General features: G+C 42.3%; 3 protein-coding genes across 3 annotated transcripts; 1 reads left to right on the forward strand and 2 right to left on the reverse strand.

Moving 5' to 3' along the window:
• Positions 1–56: 56 nt before the first annotated feature.
• On the forward strand, positions 57–3,358 carry LOC5517208 (holocytochrome c-type synthase). Its single transcript, XM_032387185.2, has 5 exons — positions 57–306; positions 1,064–1,290; positions 1,579–1,847; positions 1,921–2,004; positions 2,211–3,358. The coding sequence occupies exons 2-5, from the start codon at positions 1,066–1,068 to the stop codon at positions 2,467–2,469; spliced, it is 837 nt and encodes a 278-aa protein (XP_032243076.2). The 5' UTR covers positions 57–306; positions 1,064–1,065; the 3' UTR covers positions 2,470–3,358.
• LOC116621175 (putative protein disulfide-isomerase DDB_G0275025) lies at positions 3,238–6,429 on the reverse strand. The gene is made up of 4 exons (XM_032387184.2): positions 5,396–6,429; positions 4,450–4,684; positions 3,970–4,315; positions 3,238–3,607 (listed from the first exon to the last, which is right to left on the reverse strand). The coding sequence occupies exons 1-4, from the start codon at positions 5,708–5,710 to the stop codon at positions 3,571–3,573; spliced, it is 933 nt and encodes a 310-aa protein (XP_032243075.2). The 5' UTR covers positions 5,711–6,429; the 3' UTR covers positions 3,238–3,570.
• Positions 6,430–6,541: 112 nt separating this feature from the next.
• Positions 6,542–14,852, reverse strand: LOC5517209 (sodium leak channel NALCN). The gene has a single exon (XM_001637187.3). It carries the CDS (start codon positions 13,573–13,575, stop codon positions 8,296–8,298), a length of 5,280 nt encoding a protein of 1,759 aa, XP_001637237.3. The 5' UTR covers positions 13,576–14,852; the 3' UTR covers positions 6,542–8,295.
• Between the last annotated feature and the right edge of the window lie 580 nt (positions 14,853–15,432).

Genomic DNA, 15,432 nt, shown 5'->3' on the forward strand with positions numbered 1-15,432 from the left:
TAACCCAATTGGTTAACCACTAGAGAACCCGCATATAAAAGTGTCTATGTCCTTTTCGAATCACATATGACCTTTTGTTGGCCCTAGCACTAAAATTCACATATGATGCTTTCAATCATCTTATTAATTAATATCAGGAATTTGGATTACAATATCATATTTTGATTTTTTTATGATCGGATGATTTCCTTCTTAGGGCTGCCTGTGTTACACAGAGCGACTTTGAAGACTGGTGTCTAACTATTGCACATGGTGACAACAACCGTCTCAACAAAAGAAACATCTAAAGAAAAAACCCTTTCAAAGGTAGAGATTTTCATGCTTTAGTGAATTTTCATGGCTATTTGTCTGTCTTAAGAATCAGTTATTTCCTGTTGTGTTTATGTTATTTGTCTGGTTTTTAACACGAGGCAAAGATCGGTGGTAACGAGGAACTTATGCAATTACAACTTTACCCACAGGCTTACCATCCGGGGGTTGTGTGAAATTGTGTGTGTAATGGCATCACATATGATCGCCGATCGGCTCACAGAAACATCTAGTAGTTTGCTCTTGCAACGCAAATGCCCTAAAATAAAGTCAGAGTAAATGAGAAATGTCTTGTGTTATATCTTTTATCAAAAAACAAGACAAGTGTGAAGGTTTGGGGGTTGTTTGAGAGAGAATCTCTCTCTCTTCCCCTCCGTCCACTCACCCCCTAAAACTCCTCTCAAACAACCCCCAAACCTTCACACTTGTCCTGTTTTTTGATAAAAGATATAACACAAGACATTTCTCATTTACTCTGACTTTATTTTAGGGCATTTGCGTTTCAAGAGCAAACTACTAGATGTTTCTGTGAGCCGATCGACGATCATATATGATGCCATTACACACACGATTTCACACAGCTTCAAAATGGTAAGCCTGTGCTTTACCACGATTTTCATTCACGCAATTTTGGTAAAGCTAGGCAAATTTGAAAACTTGTTGGGTGGCAGTTTGGTTGGGTTGATGTATGTGTAAGTAACACGATAAAAAGACTTGAGAATGTTATGAAATGTCTGAATTATCTTATTGCTAGTTATGGGTTCTGGCTCATCAACACCCGAGATAACAGGAAATCCCCCTACCCTACCTCCCTCAGTAGCTGCTCCGGCAAGTAAAGTCCAGGCAGGACCTCCCAGTGGATGTCCTATGCACCAGTCCAATCAGACATCAGGAGAATGGAAGAGCGAGTGCCCTGCAAGTGGGGCAATGTCTGCTGGCGGATGTCCCATGAGAGAAGATGGTTTAGATCCAACCAATATGGTAAGAAATAGGATATAAAACACTATTTTCTCAGCTATTTTCTTGCTATTTTTTTTCATTGAATAATGCTGTGAAAAACTGCTTCTTTCTATACTAAATGATGAACAGCCTTTAGTTTTAGGCCAAATAAAGTCTTATGTTTTGTGTGTTCTTTGCCATTCCCCCTTTCGAGTCTGCTATGGGCCAGAACATGACATCTCTTACCATAAAAATGATCAATGTCATATGACAAATTAACGAACACTATCAGGACATTATTAATGCTTTTTGTTTACATTGTACACACAGATGCCCCCAGCCAATCAGCAGCCTTCTCCAGGGCAGCCATTTCCATTATCCACTGACAGAGTGGTCTCAAGTATCCCAAAGGGTGGCTCAAATGATAAATGGGTCTACCCCTCTCCTCAAATGTTTTGGAATGCCATGGTGCGCAAAGGATGGAAATGGGAAAAAGATGACTTGAATCCCAATGACATGGGTCATATTATCAAGATCCACAATGCTAACAATGAGAGGGCGTGGCAGGAAATCTTAAAATGGGAGGCTCTCCATGCAAAGTGAGTACTGATTTATGTGATGTCTTTAATTGGAGTTTGTGAATTTTGTTTCTGATGGGCTATTTCTTTTCAGGGAATGTCGTAACCCAAAGCTAATCAGTTTCAAGGGCAGAGCCCAGGATTTCACAATCAGAGCACGGATTAGAAGTCTGTTAGGGTAAGAGACTTCAATAGCTAGAATTTCCAATTTCTTCTTTTCTCTTCTCTAAACTCAGCTTTGGTATGATTGGATGCATTATATGATAAAGTTTTCTGTCATTGTTATAAGAACAATTCCTAGTTATACACATAATCCCTAGACCTTTTTTGTAACCTTTAACAATTATGAAACATAATATCAGACAAAATGTATGTTTTTTTAAGGTATGAGCTACCATTTGACAGACATGACTGGATTGTCGACCGTTGTGGCAGGCATGTTCGGTACATCATTGATTATTATGATGTTGGTGATGAGGATGCATACAAGACTGGCGAGTTTGTGGAATTAGATGTCCGGCCTGCCCCATTTGACTCATTTGGCTCTGCCCTGGATAGAATGAGAGTTGCCATGCTTAGGTGGTCATTATATTTCAGCAGTGGAAATGAAACCTCTGATGCCCAGCCTTCAAAATCTGACTAGGTGTCCTTATTTAGCTTTCCATTAAGTTTATGGAGCTTTCCTGTATTTGAACTAATGTCCTCTTATCAAGGAGGTGCTTTACAGTAGAGCAGGGTTCTACTGTATTTTATGATCCCTGAAGATGCAATAATTATGAAATAATGTTTATTCTGTTTTGTGTTACCGCTCAGGAAACTTGGGCCTGACAACCCATGCTTTATTCACATTCAATGAATAGGTGTAATCAATCTGGCCTAGTGCAAGTACATTAGAACCTTGATGTAACATTATGGGATGGGACTGAAAAGTCTTTTTAGGTATGTCAAAACAAGGTCATTTCCCGTTATTTTATAGTTGGCGGGGTCAGAAATTACAGGGCCGTAGCAGGGGCTGGGCTACTGGGAACATGTCCCCCCCCCCCAATTAAAAAAAATTGTAAGAAAATTACCATTAGGACGTGGCTGTGCCCCCAATCTTACATGGTCTGCTATGGCTATGACTTAAGTTGTTTGTAGATATTGTTATATCTAGTATTTTGTATATGGTTCCCACTGTATACAACCCTGGTTCTAAAGCCTGTAACGTCCCTCTATTTAGTGGCCAGCGAGCTTGCGACTCTACATTGTCTCAAGTTTGCTGGCCACTAAATAGAGAGACATTCGAGGCTCTAGAACCAGGGTAACTGTAAACAAGCACATTCAAACTACTTGCACTAAACCTTTTCTCTTTTGTAACAAAATTTGGATTGGCCTTATTAATAACATTAGTTATCCAAAATGACAGAAAACGTTTTGATGGGTTAACAAGTTTGTAAAGAATAATTTATTGCAATAAGGTAAAAAATATATAAATGGTACACAAGTGACCTATTAGAAGATTTCAAAGTGTAAATAAACTTTTTGTTTTCAAATATGATTTATATTATTATCAAAATTACCGGCGGTAGCTTAAATTATTGATCATTTGCATTTTTCTGCAACTCCTTTTTTTATTATACTGTTTTAAAAATCAAAGTTATAAACATGACGTGATTGTGGATATACTGTATGTTCCAGGGTAATGTCCTATAGAGTATATAATTTCTAGAAAACGTCTTCACAAATTTGCCTGGGCTAGTTAACATCATAGTTCATCTTTGACGTTATTCTTCACCACCTCCCTGGAACGCAAGAAAATATTGTCAACCTGAGTTAGAAGGATGGGCTGTAAGGATGGAGCAATTCCTTACAATACAAAACAATGAACTAAGTTAGACATCTTTACCCAAGTTTTCTAACTTATTGCATATGATCAATGATATGTAGTTTTTTGTCTGATTCTTTTGTAACATAGAATGATGCTGTAGGTAGTGTCATGGTTGTTTTCATTAACCTGTTCACCAATTGTGTCCTAAGTATTTATATATAAGGGAAAACAAAAGAGAACAAATAATGATAAGCTTGATAAACTGTTTTACTGCGCTTTATTTTTCAATAAGCATGATAACTTCAATACTGTATATCAGAATCTTGGTATACTCACTTAAAAATCTCGTTTCCATCGGCAGTGTAAACTTCCTTTAGGTTGATCTCCCCCCTGTACTTTTCCATCATAGGTAAATCCTTCCAGTGCTTCTCGTGAACAGAGTACAAAAACTTGGCGATGGTCATGTAGCTAACAGGCCCGTACGAGTATTCGTAAGGAATAGCGCTAAAAGTAAGCTGCTTGTTTGAGGTTAAAGTCGACAAGAGTACCATGCACTTTGGCAGAGAAGTGACGCCAAATTTCTGCATGAGATCCTTTGAGGGCTTGCGTGCTACGCCGAAGTGGAAGTAAGTGGAGTATTTTAGCGCTAAGGCTTTGTACACGACGGGGGTTTCCCTTTTGTCTGCAAAGAGAATGGAAATATTTATCGTTATGATTCTATTATTTCTCTGACATTCTTGAACCAGGCCTGTAGCTGAGGATGGGCGTATATCCACCCTCCTTTCCACCCTCCACCTCCAAATTATATTCCATTACCTATAAAGAGAAGGACAGGAAATCTAGGTGGTGATGTCTGAAGTGACGTGTGGACGAATCCTTCAAGATCTTTCATATCGGACACCTTCTGAGTCCTGTCCGGGACATTTTCGATGGCAACCATGCGGGCAGCTGCGAAGGAATTGACATCCATATGACCTGCTGTCTTAATTTTCCATCCACCGTAGGGGTAAACTCGACAAGTCAGCCACTCACTCGACTTGTCCAAGAAGCCCTGTGGAGATATCATACGCGAAAATGCTCCTTTCATGACTTAGGGAGTGCCCATTAAATGCCCCGCCGGGGGATGGGAGGTAGAGGTATATATTTTGACTCAGGACACCTTAGAATTTCAGAGCCACCACTGTAAAGATTTCCACGCCTGCAATAAATGTATATAAAAAAGCGAGGGCAGGGTAATCTTTCTGGGGCCCGTTGCACAAAGCCTGGATAAGTTATCCGCGGTCTCGAGAGGGGCTACCTGGGTTTGACATAGATGAGCACCGCTTAATATGAATGTGAAAATATTGTTTTGTCGATTTATATGTGACCCTTGATACATATTTAGGTACACTTGAAAAATCCACATCCACCCAGAAAAGTAAGGGGGATGAACCAGCGCCCCTCTGCCCTCGTTGTCCGCCGCCCCTCAAATGGCAATCCAAGAGGGTGCTCATAAAAAAATGTATTATTTTGCTGAAGCACAGCCCATGGAATTCTCGCATCAAAATAAAGGAACTACGAAGCAGACGCGTACCCAGGATTGGCCGAGGGGGTTGCGCAGTCATAAGCATAGTATTTGAAGATTTCTTTTAAGAAATGGGCCACATTTGGCCGCGAAGGGGGGTGCGCGCGCACCCTGCGCACCCCCTCCTGTGTACGTGTCTGGGAAGCGTCATGGTGCAAGAGATTATCAAATTAGTGTCTTGACCTGTGAGGCGCTTACCTGTTTTTTCAAAAGATCGTTATCCTTCTTAGGGTCAATCAGCCCGACTCTTATGAGAAGACCTCTCAACTCGAACTCGGATCTATGCACCTCTTTTTCTACGCTGATATCCGTATTGACGCAGACTATCCAAACCTCGGGGGTAGGGCTGTCTATCACTAGAGACCTAAAGTTCTTTGAGGTTATGGTATGTACGCCATACAGGTCTTCGCCACAAGCAGCTTTGGGTAGCAACAGCGCACAGAGGATTAAGTTCCATTCCATAAGGAATAGAGGAAATTTATCCCTGAAGGACACTTTATCGAGACCTAACATGATTCTAAACAGAGAGCTAGAGCTAGCGCGCTCGAATAAAATGGCTAAAAAACGAAAGGCAATGCAGGAAAATTAGCCTTCTGATTCTGACGAATAAAACGTGTTGCTTTCTTTAGAGCAGTATAATAGAACTAGAAGTGAATAGATTCAATAAAGTGAGAGTAAATTGATGAATATTGTCTCAATACGTGGCGATTAGTCGTAAACTGCACATCATCGCATCACAGCTGTGTCCACAGTACAAACGACCCGATGCGTCTGCCAAACACCGTCACCTGTGGTACATCAAATAGTTCGCACGGATTACAATTCTAAGCACTGCGCTACTTTGATTGGCGAATCGAACAGTTTTTGTGTGTGTTATTTACCTCCTTGGTTTGGATATTGCCGGGAGTCCTCTGTTTCCGATGAACAAAATCCTTTCACCCCCTATCGCTATTCTCTTTTGGGCAACAAGTTGATCCATAACTTGCAAAAAATATCAATTGTCAGTACCTATCGCACCCACTCACCTACCCAGTTTCGCGGTTGATCTAGTCCATTGTATTCTTTTCGCACTCTTCATACTGGGCATAATCCGGTCGGAGTTTGAGCTTGCATATCACATTTTTCACGCGTTTTTTGTCAAGTGAAAGGAATTAGGAATAACCAAAAGTTGGGTACTCGGGGCGCACAATGCGAATCGGGTTCTAGAGGTGTAGTGCAAGCCTCAGCGCCCTTGAAACAACATTAACCTTCCCCGGGAACAGGACACCTTTTTAAACTCACCCTTACATTGTTTCCTTCATCTTTTAACCCCTAAACCAGAAAAAAGACAATGGTGGCAATGTATTTAGAGTTAGAACTTGATTTACTGGCGGGTTTTACTTGTTCATTTAGTTTTATTACGCAGCGGGTCTTACACAAAATTTTATAAAGAAAACGCTATATCATAGATATGTTATTGTCCAAATTTGCTTGGGCCGTGCGGGAGCATATTGAGCATCAAACTTTCTCATCGTTTTATTGCCCAAAAGCGAAGCTCGAGTCCGAAAGATCCTTTACAACCCACGCCATAGTAAAGGTTGGTTTTCACTAGGACGCAAGCGCAAGCGTAAACAAGCGCAACACAAGTGAGAATCGATCAAACACAAGCGCAAAAAAAATCAAGCATTTGCGTTCTCTTGCGCTTATGTTCTAGTGAGAATCGGAAAACTACGTGCCTTCCGCTTGCGCTTACGTCCAAGTGAGAACCAACCTTAAGAGACTGGTTGGTTGTAGGTGAGCTGTGTACTGCATGCTCTAAATCTACTCATGCTTGACTTATGCACCTACACAACCAGGTGACAGTTCCCCCTACTCTAGTCCAACGCTATCACGCCACAGGCTTCCCACCCGCGTCAGTGAAGGATTTCTAAGGATACACGAATTCACGCAAATAAACATCTATTAAGTTATATCTTCATTCTTATTCATGAAATAAACTTGGTTTGGATGTAAATGTATCCGTTTGTGGTGTTTTTCCCCTCTAGCTCAATTTTATGAGTTTAAAGCGATATAAGTTTGACTCGATTTTGAGGCGATACTAAGGGGAAGACCCTGGGAACGAGGATGACTTAGCATAACATACGTTACGTGTGTCCTTAGAAATCCTTCACTGACGCGGGTGGGAAGCCTGTGGTATAGAGAATATGCCATCCTGCGTGGTTTTTCTGTGGTTTTGGCGCGAATCCCTGAACGCGCGCGCGCGTCATACAAAAAAAAAAAAAAATCAAACAAATTCCCTCTCACTTCTTTTTACAATACACGCTTTTGAAGCTAAACAGGTAAGACCTGACCTATAGCTTTTACTTTATGTATAGTGAGAGTTAGCGTTGGTATTGCTAAATCTGTTTTGTGGCGCCAAAATGATAGCTGTCTAATGAAACTTTTACATTTCCGAAGAGCCTCGAGTCCTGTTGACTGAAAATGGCGACTTCTATTTGACTTTTGGATTGATATGTTATTCAATAATTCATAATCCAGCTATGGCCAATAAATGTTTTGGTTATCTAGAATATTTAACTTTACTTTCTGATGTAGTTTTCGATAAATTCCACACATGGCATTTTCGTTTTTGTCAGTATCTTTGGAAATACTTGCGCTATGAGCCTTTCCAAAGTAATCCCTGAAAGAATCACGTGTTCTGTTGAGAGGCGAACCAGGATTTGGGTTAGTCTCTCGTGATCCTTCGGAAAAATAAGATACAATTTGAAGTTGTGTCCTTGACTGTGTCCTCAATAAAGCTATTTACATTTTACTATATTAGCCTTGTGTGTGGTTTTAGAGGGAACTGTGGCACAAAAAGGGGTATAGTCCCTCGAGAGAAAAGTCCCCCTCCCCAAATAAAGAGTAATGTAACTAGCTTGATTGAGGAAACAGTCAAGACACAACTCCAAATTATATTTTACTTTGCCGAAAGATCACGAGAGACTGACACATCCTTGCAAAACCTGTGTGGAATTTATAAAAGACCTCTTAAATACTTGTTTTATCTATATTGTATCTATATTGCTGGTATCTATATCTATGTATCAAAATAACAATCAAAAAGAGTTTTGCCCAGCTTACTTTATTACATCTTCTTTCATTTGCTCAGAGAACCAATCCCTGACTTCAAAGCTCTCGTTTATGATTTCTGGCACACTCTTTTTCCGTATCCGAATACTTGGCGCCGGTGCCGGTGGCGGCTCAAACATCTCTGTCGGAAAAGTCACGGACGTCATCTTTCGCTGTGAGGGGATTGGTCGTTCAGGATTTGGTGATAATACTGAAACCTTGCGCTGCCTTGGAGGTGACGACGGCGGTATGACAAATGGCGATGGCGCAGTTAGTAGACCGGCAGACGTGCAATTTTGCGAAGGCTGCTCGGCCTCTTTGTCTTTTTCCTCTTCGTCCCCGCTACTTAAGTGTTCCCCTTCATGCTCTCGATGTTCCTGTTGCTCTGTGTCTTCAGTTGCACCAGAGTAGCTATCGTTACTTGATGCACCTTGACTGTTCCGTTTTTCTCGCTGCTGCTTCTCAAACTCGCGTTTGAGGCGTAACTTCATGAACCAGTCTCTTATTGTTTGTATGGCGACTTCTTGTTCAATGGTGTACTCAAGTTCCTCACGCTCGAGTAACTCCTCGAGTTGTAAGCTACGCGAGATGTCAACGCTGCGGTACGCGATGATTCCCAAGACATCGTGAAATGACACATCGCCACCATTACGGAGTTTCTCGATCTCACAGCACATATGTTTAAAAGGAACAGTCCGATTATCCATGTCTAGGCGACCCTTTAAGAAATTATTCTGCTTGAAGAAGATATAGACGCGCATGAAGAGCTTGGCTTGAGGTACGGACATGACCCCTTTACGACCTTTATCAACTAGATTCCATGCCATCTGGAAATCGCGCAAATCTGTGTTACTCAGTAAAGAGTCTTCGTCGCTAGCGTAGAACAGTGAAAAGTTCTCTATAATTACGGCTACAAACACGTTAAGCAAAATGAAACTCACCACGATGTAAAATGTTATGAAGTAGATTAAAGAAGCCGTGTAGTTTCCGCAATCACTTTCCCAAAAGTTTTCCTCAGGAGTACAGTACGGTTCTCCAACCATGCAATCATGCATGATCTTATTCCAGTCTTCACCAGTAGTGACACGGAATAGCAGAATCATAGCGTTAAAACTTGTACCAAAATTCGCATATCTGTTTATAGCCTCTCCATACTTCACGGTACCGAAGAGAATTACTCCCATAAGCGAGTAACACATCATTAGGATGACAAGTACTGCGATGGTGAAGAAACTCTTGACTAAACTCATTACTACAGTCAACATTAGCATCTTAAGCATGTCATGTTTACCGGACAGCGTCAGGAATCGAAAGATAATTATCACAACGCCAAAGATTGTAGATATTAGGTATGCGTTCTCATTGCCTTTCAAAGAGAAATTCAAGACGACCCATATCAAGCCGAGGCTAGTTAATAACAAATCAAATCGGTTTCTTCTACTGTGCCAGTAACCGCGGACAGTGTAAGCAATAAGCTTGAGGATGGTGTCGACGACAAAGAGAAGTGTGCAAACAGCTGCAGTGCTAGTAATGAATTCACGGACTGGTGCGTCCACCGTGGTCCACTGCCCGACTGCCAGGGTTCCACACTCAACCAGTACCACTACGGCTACAACTCGGCGGTAGATGACGGACTGTACAAGATCATAGAGGGTCTTTCTGATGCCATTATCATCCGGGCGTGGTGGCAGGTGAAGCGGCTGGGCCAGACGCAAGCGCTTCTTCAGGTCTTGCCATCTTCTTTGGTCTACAGTGAGCAACGCTATCCCTTTGTGTTCATTGAAGTTAGTAACAACAACACCGACAAAGAGCGTCAGTCCAATCATACTACCAAGTAGCACGTATGTGTGAACGTAGAAGCCGTACTCTGGTCCCACTGCATAATCGATGGTATCTCGAATCTCGAGCCATCCTTCCAAAGACAATGCCTCAAATAGGGCGAGGAATGCCTGGAAGACATCATCAAAGCTAAAGTTGCGTGGGTTCTTCCAGACACGCGGGACCAGCATTGCTGGCGGCTTTCCATTTAAGGTAAATATTTCACGTGGATTCGCTAGTGGCATGTAGAACAGTCCTTTGCATTCTGATTTTAGCTTTATTGAGGGGTCACTACAACGGCCAAGCCTTCGCGAGAAGACTTGTACGCCGTAGATAGCAAAGGAGAACATAAGAATTAACTGAAGGGCCGATACCTTGAGGATTTCCTTGTAGCCTCCGACAAGTTCAAGAATGACTTTCTTCATTTTGGGCATCAATGTGAGGACGCGCAGAGGACGCAGACATCTGAAGATCATCAACATCTGTGCACCGGAGTTCACAGGAACGCTCTTAGGCTGCCAGCATATGTAGATGAGGCTGATAAGATAGATCATGATGTCAAGAGCACCTCCAAAATTCTGTATAACTGCTTTTGGAGTAAACACCAGTCCGTCGGCGAGAATTCGTACTCCGAGCTCCAAACTCATTCCGACCACGAAGATGTGCTCGAAGGCGCTGGTAGCGATGTTATCAAAGGTGCGCACTTGTGGGGTCTCGGTCATCATGGCGAGGCACGAGGCAAGCGTCAGGAAAACCATAGTCCATTCCAAGTACGTCTGCGTTGCTATTATCTTATGGATAGTATCCATTGTAATCAATCGATTTCGAGTGGCGCGCTCGATGTATCCGGGTGGTATTATGTAACGCGCGTGTACAAAACTCTGGAGCAAGGAGCGAAGCCATGAGTCACGTGGGAGCATGAAGAGAGGCTGGTCAAAGAAAGGGTGGTTTTCCCGGAGGGTTTCCTCTTGCATTCGGCGTTTACTGGCTGCTTGTTCACGCTTCTCCCGTACGGACTGGATATCCCAATCGCGGCGGGTAGGCGCCTCATCTTGACTAAGCTGAGAATGTATTTTCTTGCCACCGTGACTGGCCATTTCCATGGCGCGTTTCACGTCCGCCTCTGTAACTGCTCCTCTTCCAGTTCGCGCGGTCCGAATGCGTCGCGAGGCCATGCGAAGACCTGCGCTCTTCACTCCACCTCGAGGGGTGAGCTCAGTTGGTGATAGCTGAGCGAGAGTCCGGCGATGGTTTGCGTCGTTTATCAGAGCCGAAACGGTGGATTGCTTACGGAATATTCGCGTGGAGCGGTTAATTTCTGGGACGGAGGAGTTGAGCAACTTAACGGGCAAGCTTATTGCAGCTCGGCGGCCTCTCATTCGATTCGGTGAGAGAGACTCGTCACCCGGTACGGACATAGACAGATCAAGCGGCATGTCATCGACACTCTCCGTATTGACGAAGCGTTTCATGAAACTCTCACGAATCTTAGGCGTCGGAAAATCTGAGGCGAACTTCAATCGACTCATCTTAACGAGCCTTGGATCTTCTTTAAAGCGCTCGTAAACGCGCAAGCGTAGTGGTAATTTCTCGTGCGTCACCGAAGTCTCTTCACCCATTTTACGTTGTTTCATGATTTTGACTTCCTCGTCTATCTCAAGATTATCAACAATAACAGCCACAAACACACTCATAATGATGAGGGAAGAGAAAAGATGATATGCTATGAGAAAAATCGCAACCACTGCTGCGCCATAAACTTCTGCACTAGTCATTGCTTTTTCCACGATCACCACCCAGCCGTCTTGTGTGAAAATTTGGAACATTGAAGATAAGGAAGTGAGATATGTTCCAAAAATTTTAATGCCGCTTCTGTCGCTCAGTGTTAGGAAAAGCTGCATGCTTATTGCGGAAGAGACCATGACGAAGAATAGCGTAAATAGAATGACACTTCCTAGTTTTTTTCCTGTTCCAAAAATCTTTAGGCAGAAGTCCTGTAAACCCGGAATTGCAGCTATAAGGCGTATAACTCGCATGACGTGAAATATCGCAAGCGCGTCTATACTCATGAGAACTGGCAACGCAAACACGGTACTGCCTACGGCCAGGATAAACTCGAAAAACTGCATTCTTGAGCTGTTCAGATAGGTCCGGAAGCCGACGCACCAGATCTTGATTAGAGCTTCTATATCAAACAGAATAGTGAACACAAACTGAGCTTGCCTTCGCCATGAACCGTTATTAGCTTGGATTAAGGCGTCCACGAGCACAGCAAACCAGATAAACCAGCACGCATAGCGTGACGCCACGATATTTCGGATTGGCAGAGGCGCGTGTCCTTTGCTCGCTTCGTGGTCCACGGACACCAGGTGCCAGCCCGCGCCCTGGTCTTTGATCACTAGGGAGGAAAGACCCGTGTAACGCCTTCGAGACGATAAACGACTCTTGGAGTACTGAGATCTTACGTCAGCAAATGTCTCCGATACTACAGCAATAAAAACATTCTTGACGAGCCACGCAATAAAAAACATCATCAGCACAAAGTATATGACAACTAAGACTTCAGATCTGACATTCATCATCTGATACATAACTAACACCCATCCTTCTTGTGTCGAACTGGTGTAAACGGTTAGCAGACTGTAAAAGAAATGATCGAAGTAACGGCGAGCAGCCATAAATTTATCCAGGTTGATTTGCGCACAATAAAAGTTCGCTGGGCAGATATAACCTTTTTCATTGGATATGCTGCAGCGAGCTTCAGGCAAAAGTAGATCTGAATAAGTGACGTTCGACAAATCAGTGGTATTTCTAACACAGTAATTATTCTTCGAACCAAACATCTGAACGCCAATAATCGAGGCGAGAGTCATAAAATAAAGAAAGAAAATTGTCACAGACCAAATTTGTCTTCGACATCGTCGCGAGACTTCGTTATCCAAGCGAAAGTTGACAAATAGCTTGAACACCCGAAACATAATAAGAGCTCTTGGGGCTCTAGGTATTGAGAATATTATGTACGGATCGGGTTTATAACCCGTCAGTTCAACTAGCTGTAGTATAATCGATAACACGATTAAAATAAGCATACTCAAGTTGAATATACACTGAGGTCGCTTTAAATACGCTCTCAAATCGACAATAAAGCCAAATTTGCGAATCTGAGCAATCATTTCGACAGTAAACACGGTGGCAAGGGTAATGTCTAGCACAAGCGTCACGTAAAAGAGGCTGGGGACATTCCGAAATGTCTCTGGAGTGTTCATAGCCATAGACATCAAACTGAGCACTGAACATACTTGAATGAGCCGCTTGAACCACCAGCTCTTCAACCAAGCGAGTCTTCTCGACTCTTCGTCGTCTCCAGCTTCATCGTCAACTGCTTCCGGGAAAAATGGATGCTTCGCCCAAAGATTCGTAGAGGACGACATAAAATCTGACTCCAAAGCGTGTGAGGGCCGACCCTCCATGGTTTCTTTTCGAGTCGAGCGGTGTTATTAAAAGGCGCAGGCAAGTATAAAACGACAACTTGGTGTCTGCGTTTAGGTGGCGGAGACGGAGAGAAAGGTGTGAATCCAATAAAACTGATTGTTTTTCATCCGCCGAGGCTGAGCGAGAATGTAAATGTGGGCCCTTTAAAAGCGCACCTATCTTTATGAATATATTTACACGAATTTGACAGCCCCAACCGGTATCAGGTCTGACGCCAAAGGCATCAACACACTTTATAATCCCAAAACCGCCAGTCGGCCTAGTTTGTATGCAAGTACGTACTCTGCTAGAGTTGGTGGAAAGTTAAGCCGCCCTAAAAGCCAGCTATCGAAGGTGTCTTTCTAGGATGAACGTAATCGAATAAGCAGGAAAACGATAGTTGCTCAAAAGAACAAACAATTAAAGCGGCAATAGACGAAACGCGGGTAAGAAAGATATTAATATGTTATATACTTTCGCCAAAAATGGGTATTCAATACATTATACCGACCACTGCGTAGAATTTAAATTTATCCTTGAGCGACTGTTCATTTTGGCATGACGCCGATATTGGCTTACCCCGGAGAAATTTGCACCTGCTCAGGTGGCTTTTGAAATATTTTTAATTCAAATAAATATATTTTGTAAGGATTTAGAGAGGTGTGAGTGTCTTAATGGAGCAGAGTTTTTTTAAAGTAGGTTTTGTTTTATTTTTGTTTTAAGGGGTATTCCATAGAATCGAATAATCAAATGGCTTTTATGTAGATTAGGGGGAAGGATCGTAATAATCACTTCCACAATGACGCGCTTATAATCTGAATTGGTGATATGAGTATAAAGAAATGAATGAACACTGCTTTGATGTATTCCTATGTATGATGTACAAGTAAAATATTCAATAAACACAAAGCGAACAGGAAATATGATTAAACGGCGCAAACAGATCAGCGAATAATGAGTGGTATTTGAGGAGAGATTGTTTGGAGCCTATGGTAACTATGAAAGATCCCCCCGTCTTGCCGATTTAAAACAGAAAACAACCACACTACGGAACAGTCTCTGGGTTATCAGTTGGTGAGTAAACCGTTGTTTTCCTAGAAAAAAATTATTTGGCATAACCGGTATTGATTGTGACCCTTTAAGCTAAAAAGGGTAAAACATCTAATCGACAATGAAAATTTCACTGGAAGAGAATAAGACAATGGCTGTATATGAAATATGAAACAATACGTCGGTGGCGTTGGCGACGCCATTACCAGTGAATCAATGAAGGGATAATTTTCACAAATGGTTCAACGTTGTTATGGGAAAGCCATCATGTCAACACTATGATATATGGAATTATTATGAATGATATTCAACGCCACCTTTATCTTTTAATATTAACTCACCAATGTCCCCAATAATCAAATATGGATCGTTAATGTTAAGATAATATTTATCTATTTTCTATGATAGGGTACACATTTCGGTTAAACGAAATGTTGAAACCTCTGACCAGGTTCGTCAGACAAAGCCCGACTTCTATGAAGTGACCCGTATGATGTCCCCAAGTTCTATAACTGAGCCCTTAAGCTTAGCACTTATCCCATCACCTGAAAAAGGCCCTCCCAATGGTTTTAGCGCTAGTCCTGCATCTAACACTAGAAGGGACCTCTTGTGCTACTATTATAACAAAAATATACTTATTGTATTCTCGGTGCTACATCCAGCCGTTATATGGGCTATACGGGGAAGTGCCGCTGGACAGGGTATGGTTTTTGACCTCTGTCCTGAACAGTGTATATATTTCAGGCCTCTCTGTCCTGAACAGGGTATACATTTCAGGCCTCTCTGTCCTGAACAGAGTATACATT

This window comes from Nematostella vectensis, chromosome 1, assembly GCF_932526225.1.
Source record: "Nematostella vectensis chromosome 1, jaNemVect1.1, whole genome shotgun sequence".
In the NCBI taxonomy this organism is placed as follows: domain Eukaryota; kingdom Metazoa; phylum Cnidaria; class Anthozoa; order Actiniaria; family Edwardsiidae; genus Nematostella; species Nematostella vectensis.

Bases quoted from the DNA above. Each gene is read 5' to 3' on its own strand.
- LOC5517208 (XM_032387185.2), top strand. From the start codon at position 1,066: ATGGGTTCTGGCTCATCAACACCCGAGATAACAGGAAATCCCCCTACC. The intron at 1,291-1,578 runs GTAAGAAATAGG...TTGTACACACAG, and splicing joins GTTTAGATCCAACCAATATG to ATGCCCCCAGCCAATCAGCA. The intron at 1,848-1,920 runs GTGAGTACTGAT...ATTTCTTTTCAG, and splicing joins TGGGAGGCTCTCCATGCAAA to GGAATGTCGTAACCCAAAGC.
- LOC116621175 (XM_032387184.2), bottom strand. From the start codon at position 5,710: ATGTTAGGTCTCGATAAAGTGTCCTTCAGGGATAAATTTCCTCTATTC. The intron at 4,316-4,449 runs GTAATGGAATAT...TTCTCTTTGCAG, and splicing joins TCCTGTCCTTCTCTTTATAG to ACAAAAGGGAAACCCCCGTC. The intron at 3,608-3,969 runs GTGAGTATACCA...CTTGCGTTCCAG, and splicing joins GATGGAAACGAGATTTTTAA to GGAGGTGGTGAAGAATAACG.
- LOC5517209 (XM_001637187.3), bottom strand. From the start codon at position 13,575: ATGGAGGGTCGGCCCTCACACGCTTTGGAGTCAGATTTTATGTCGTCC.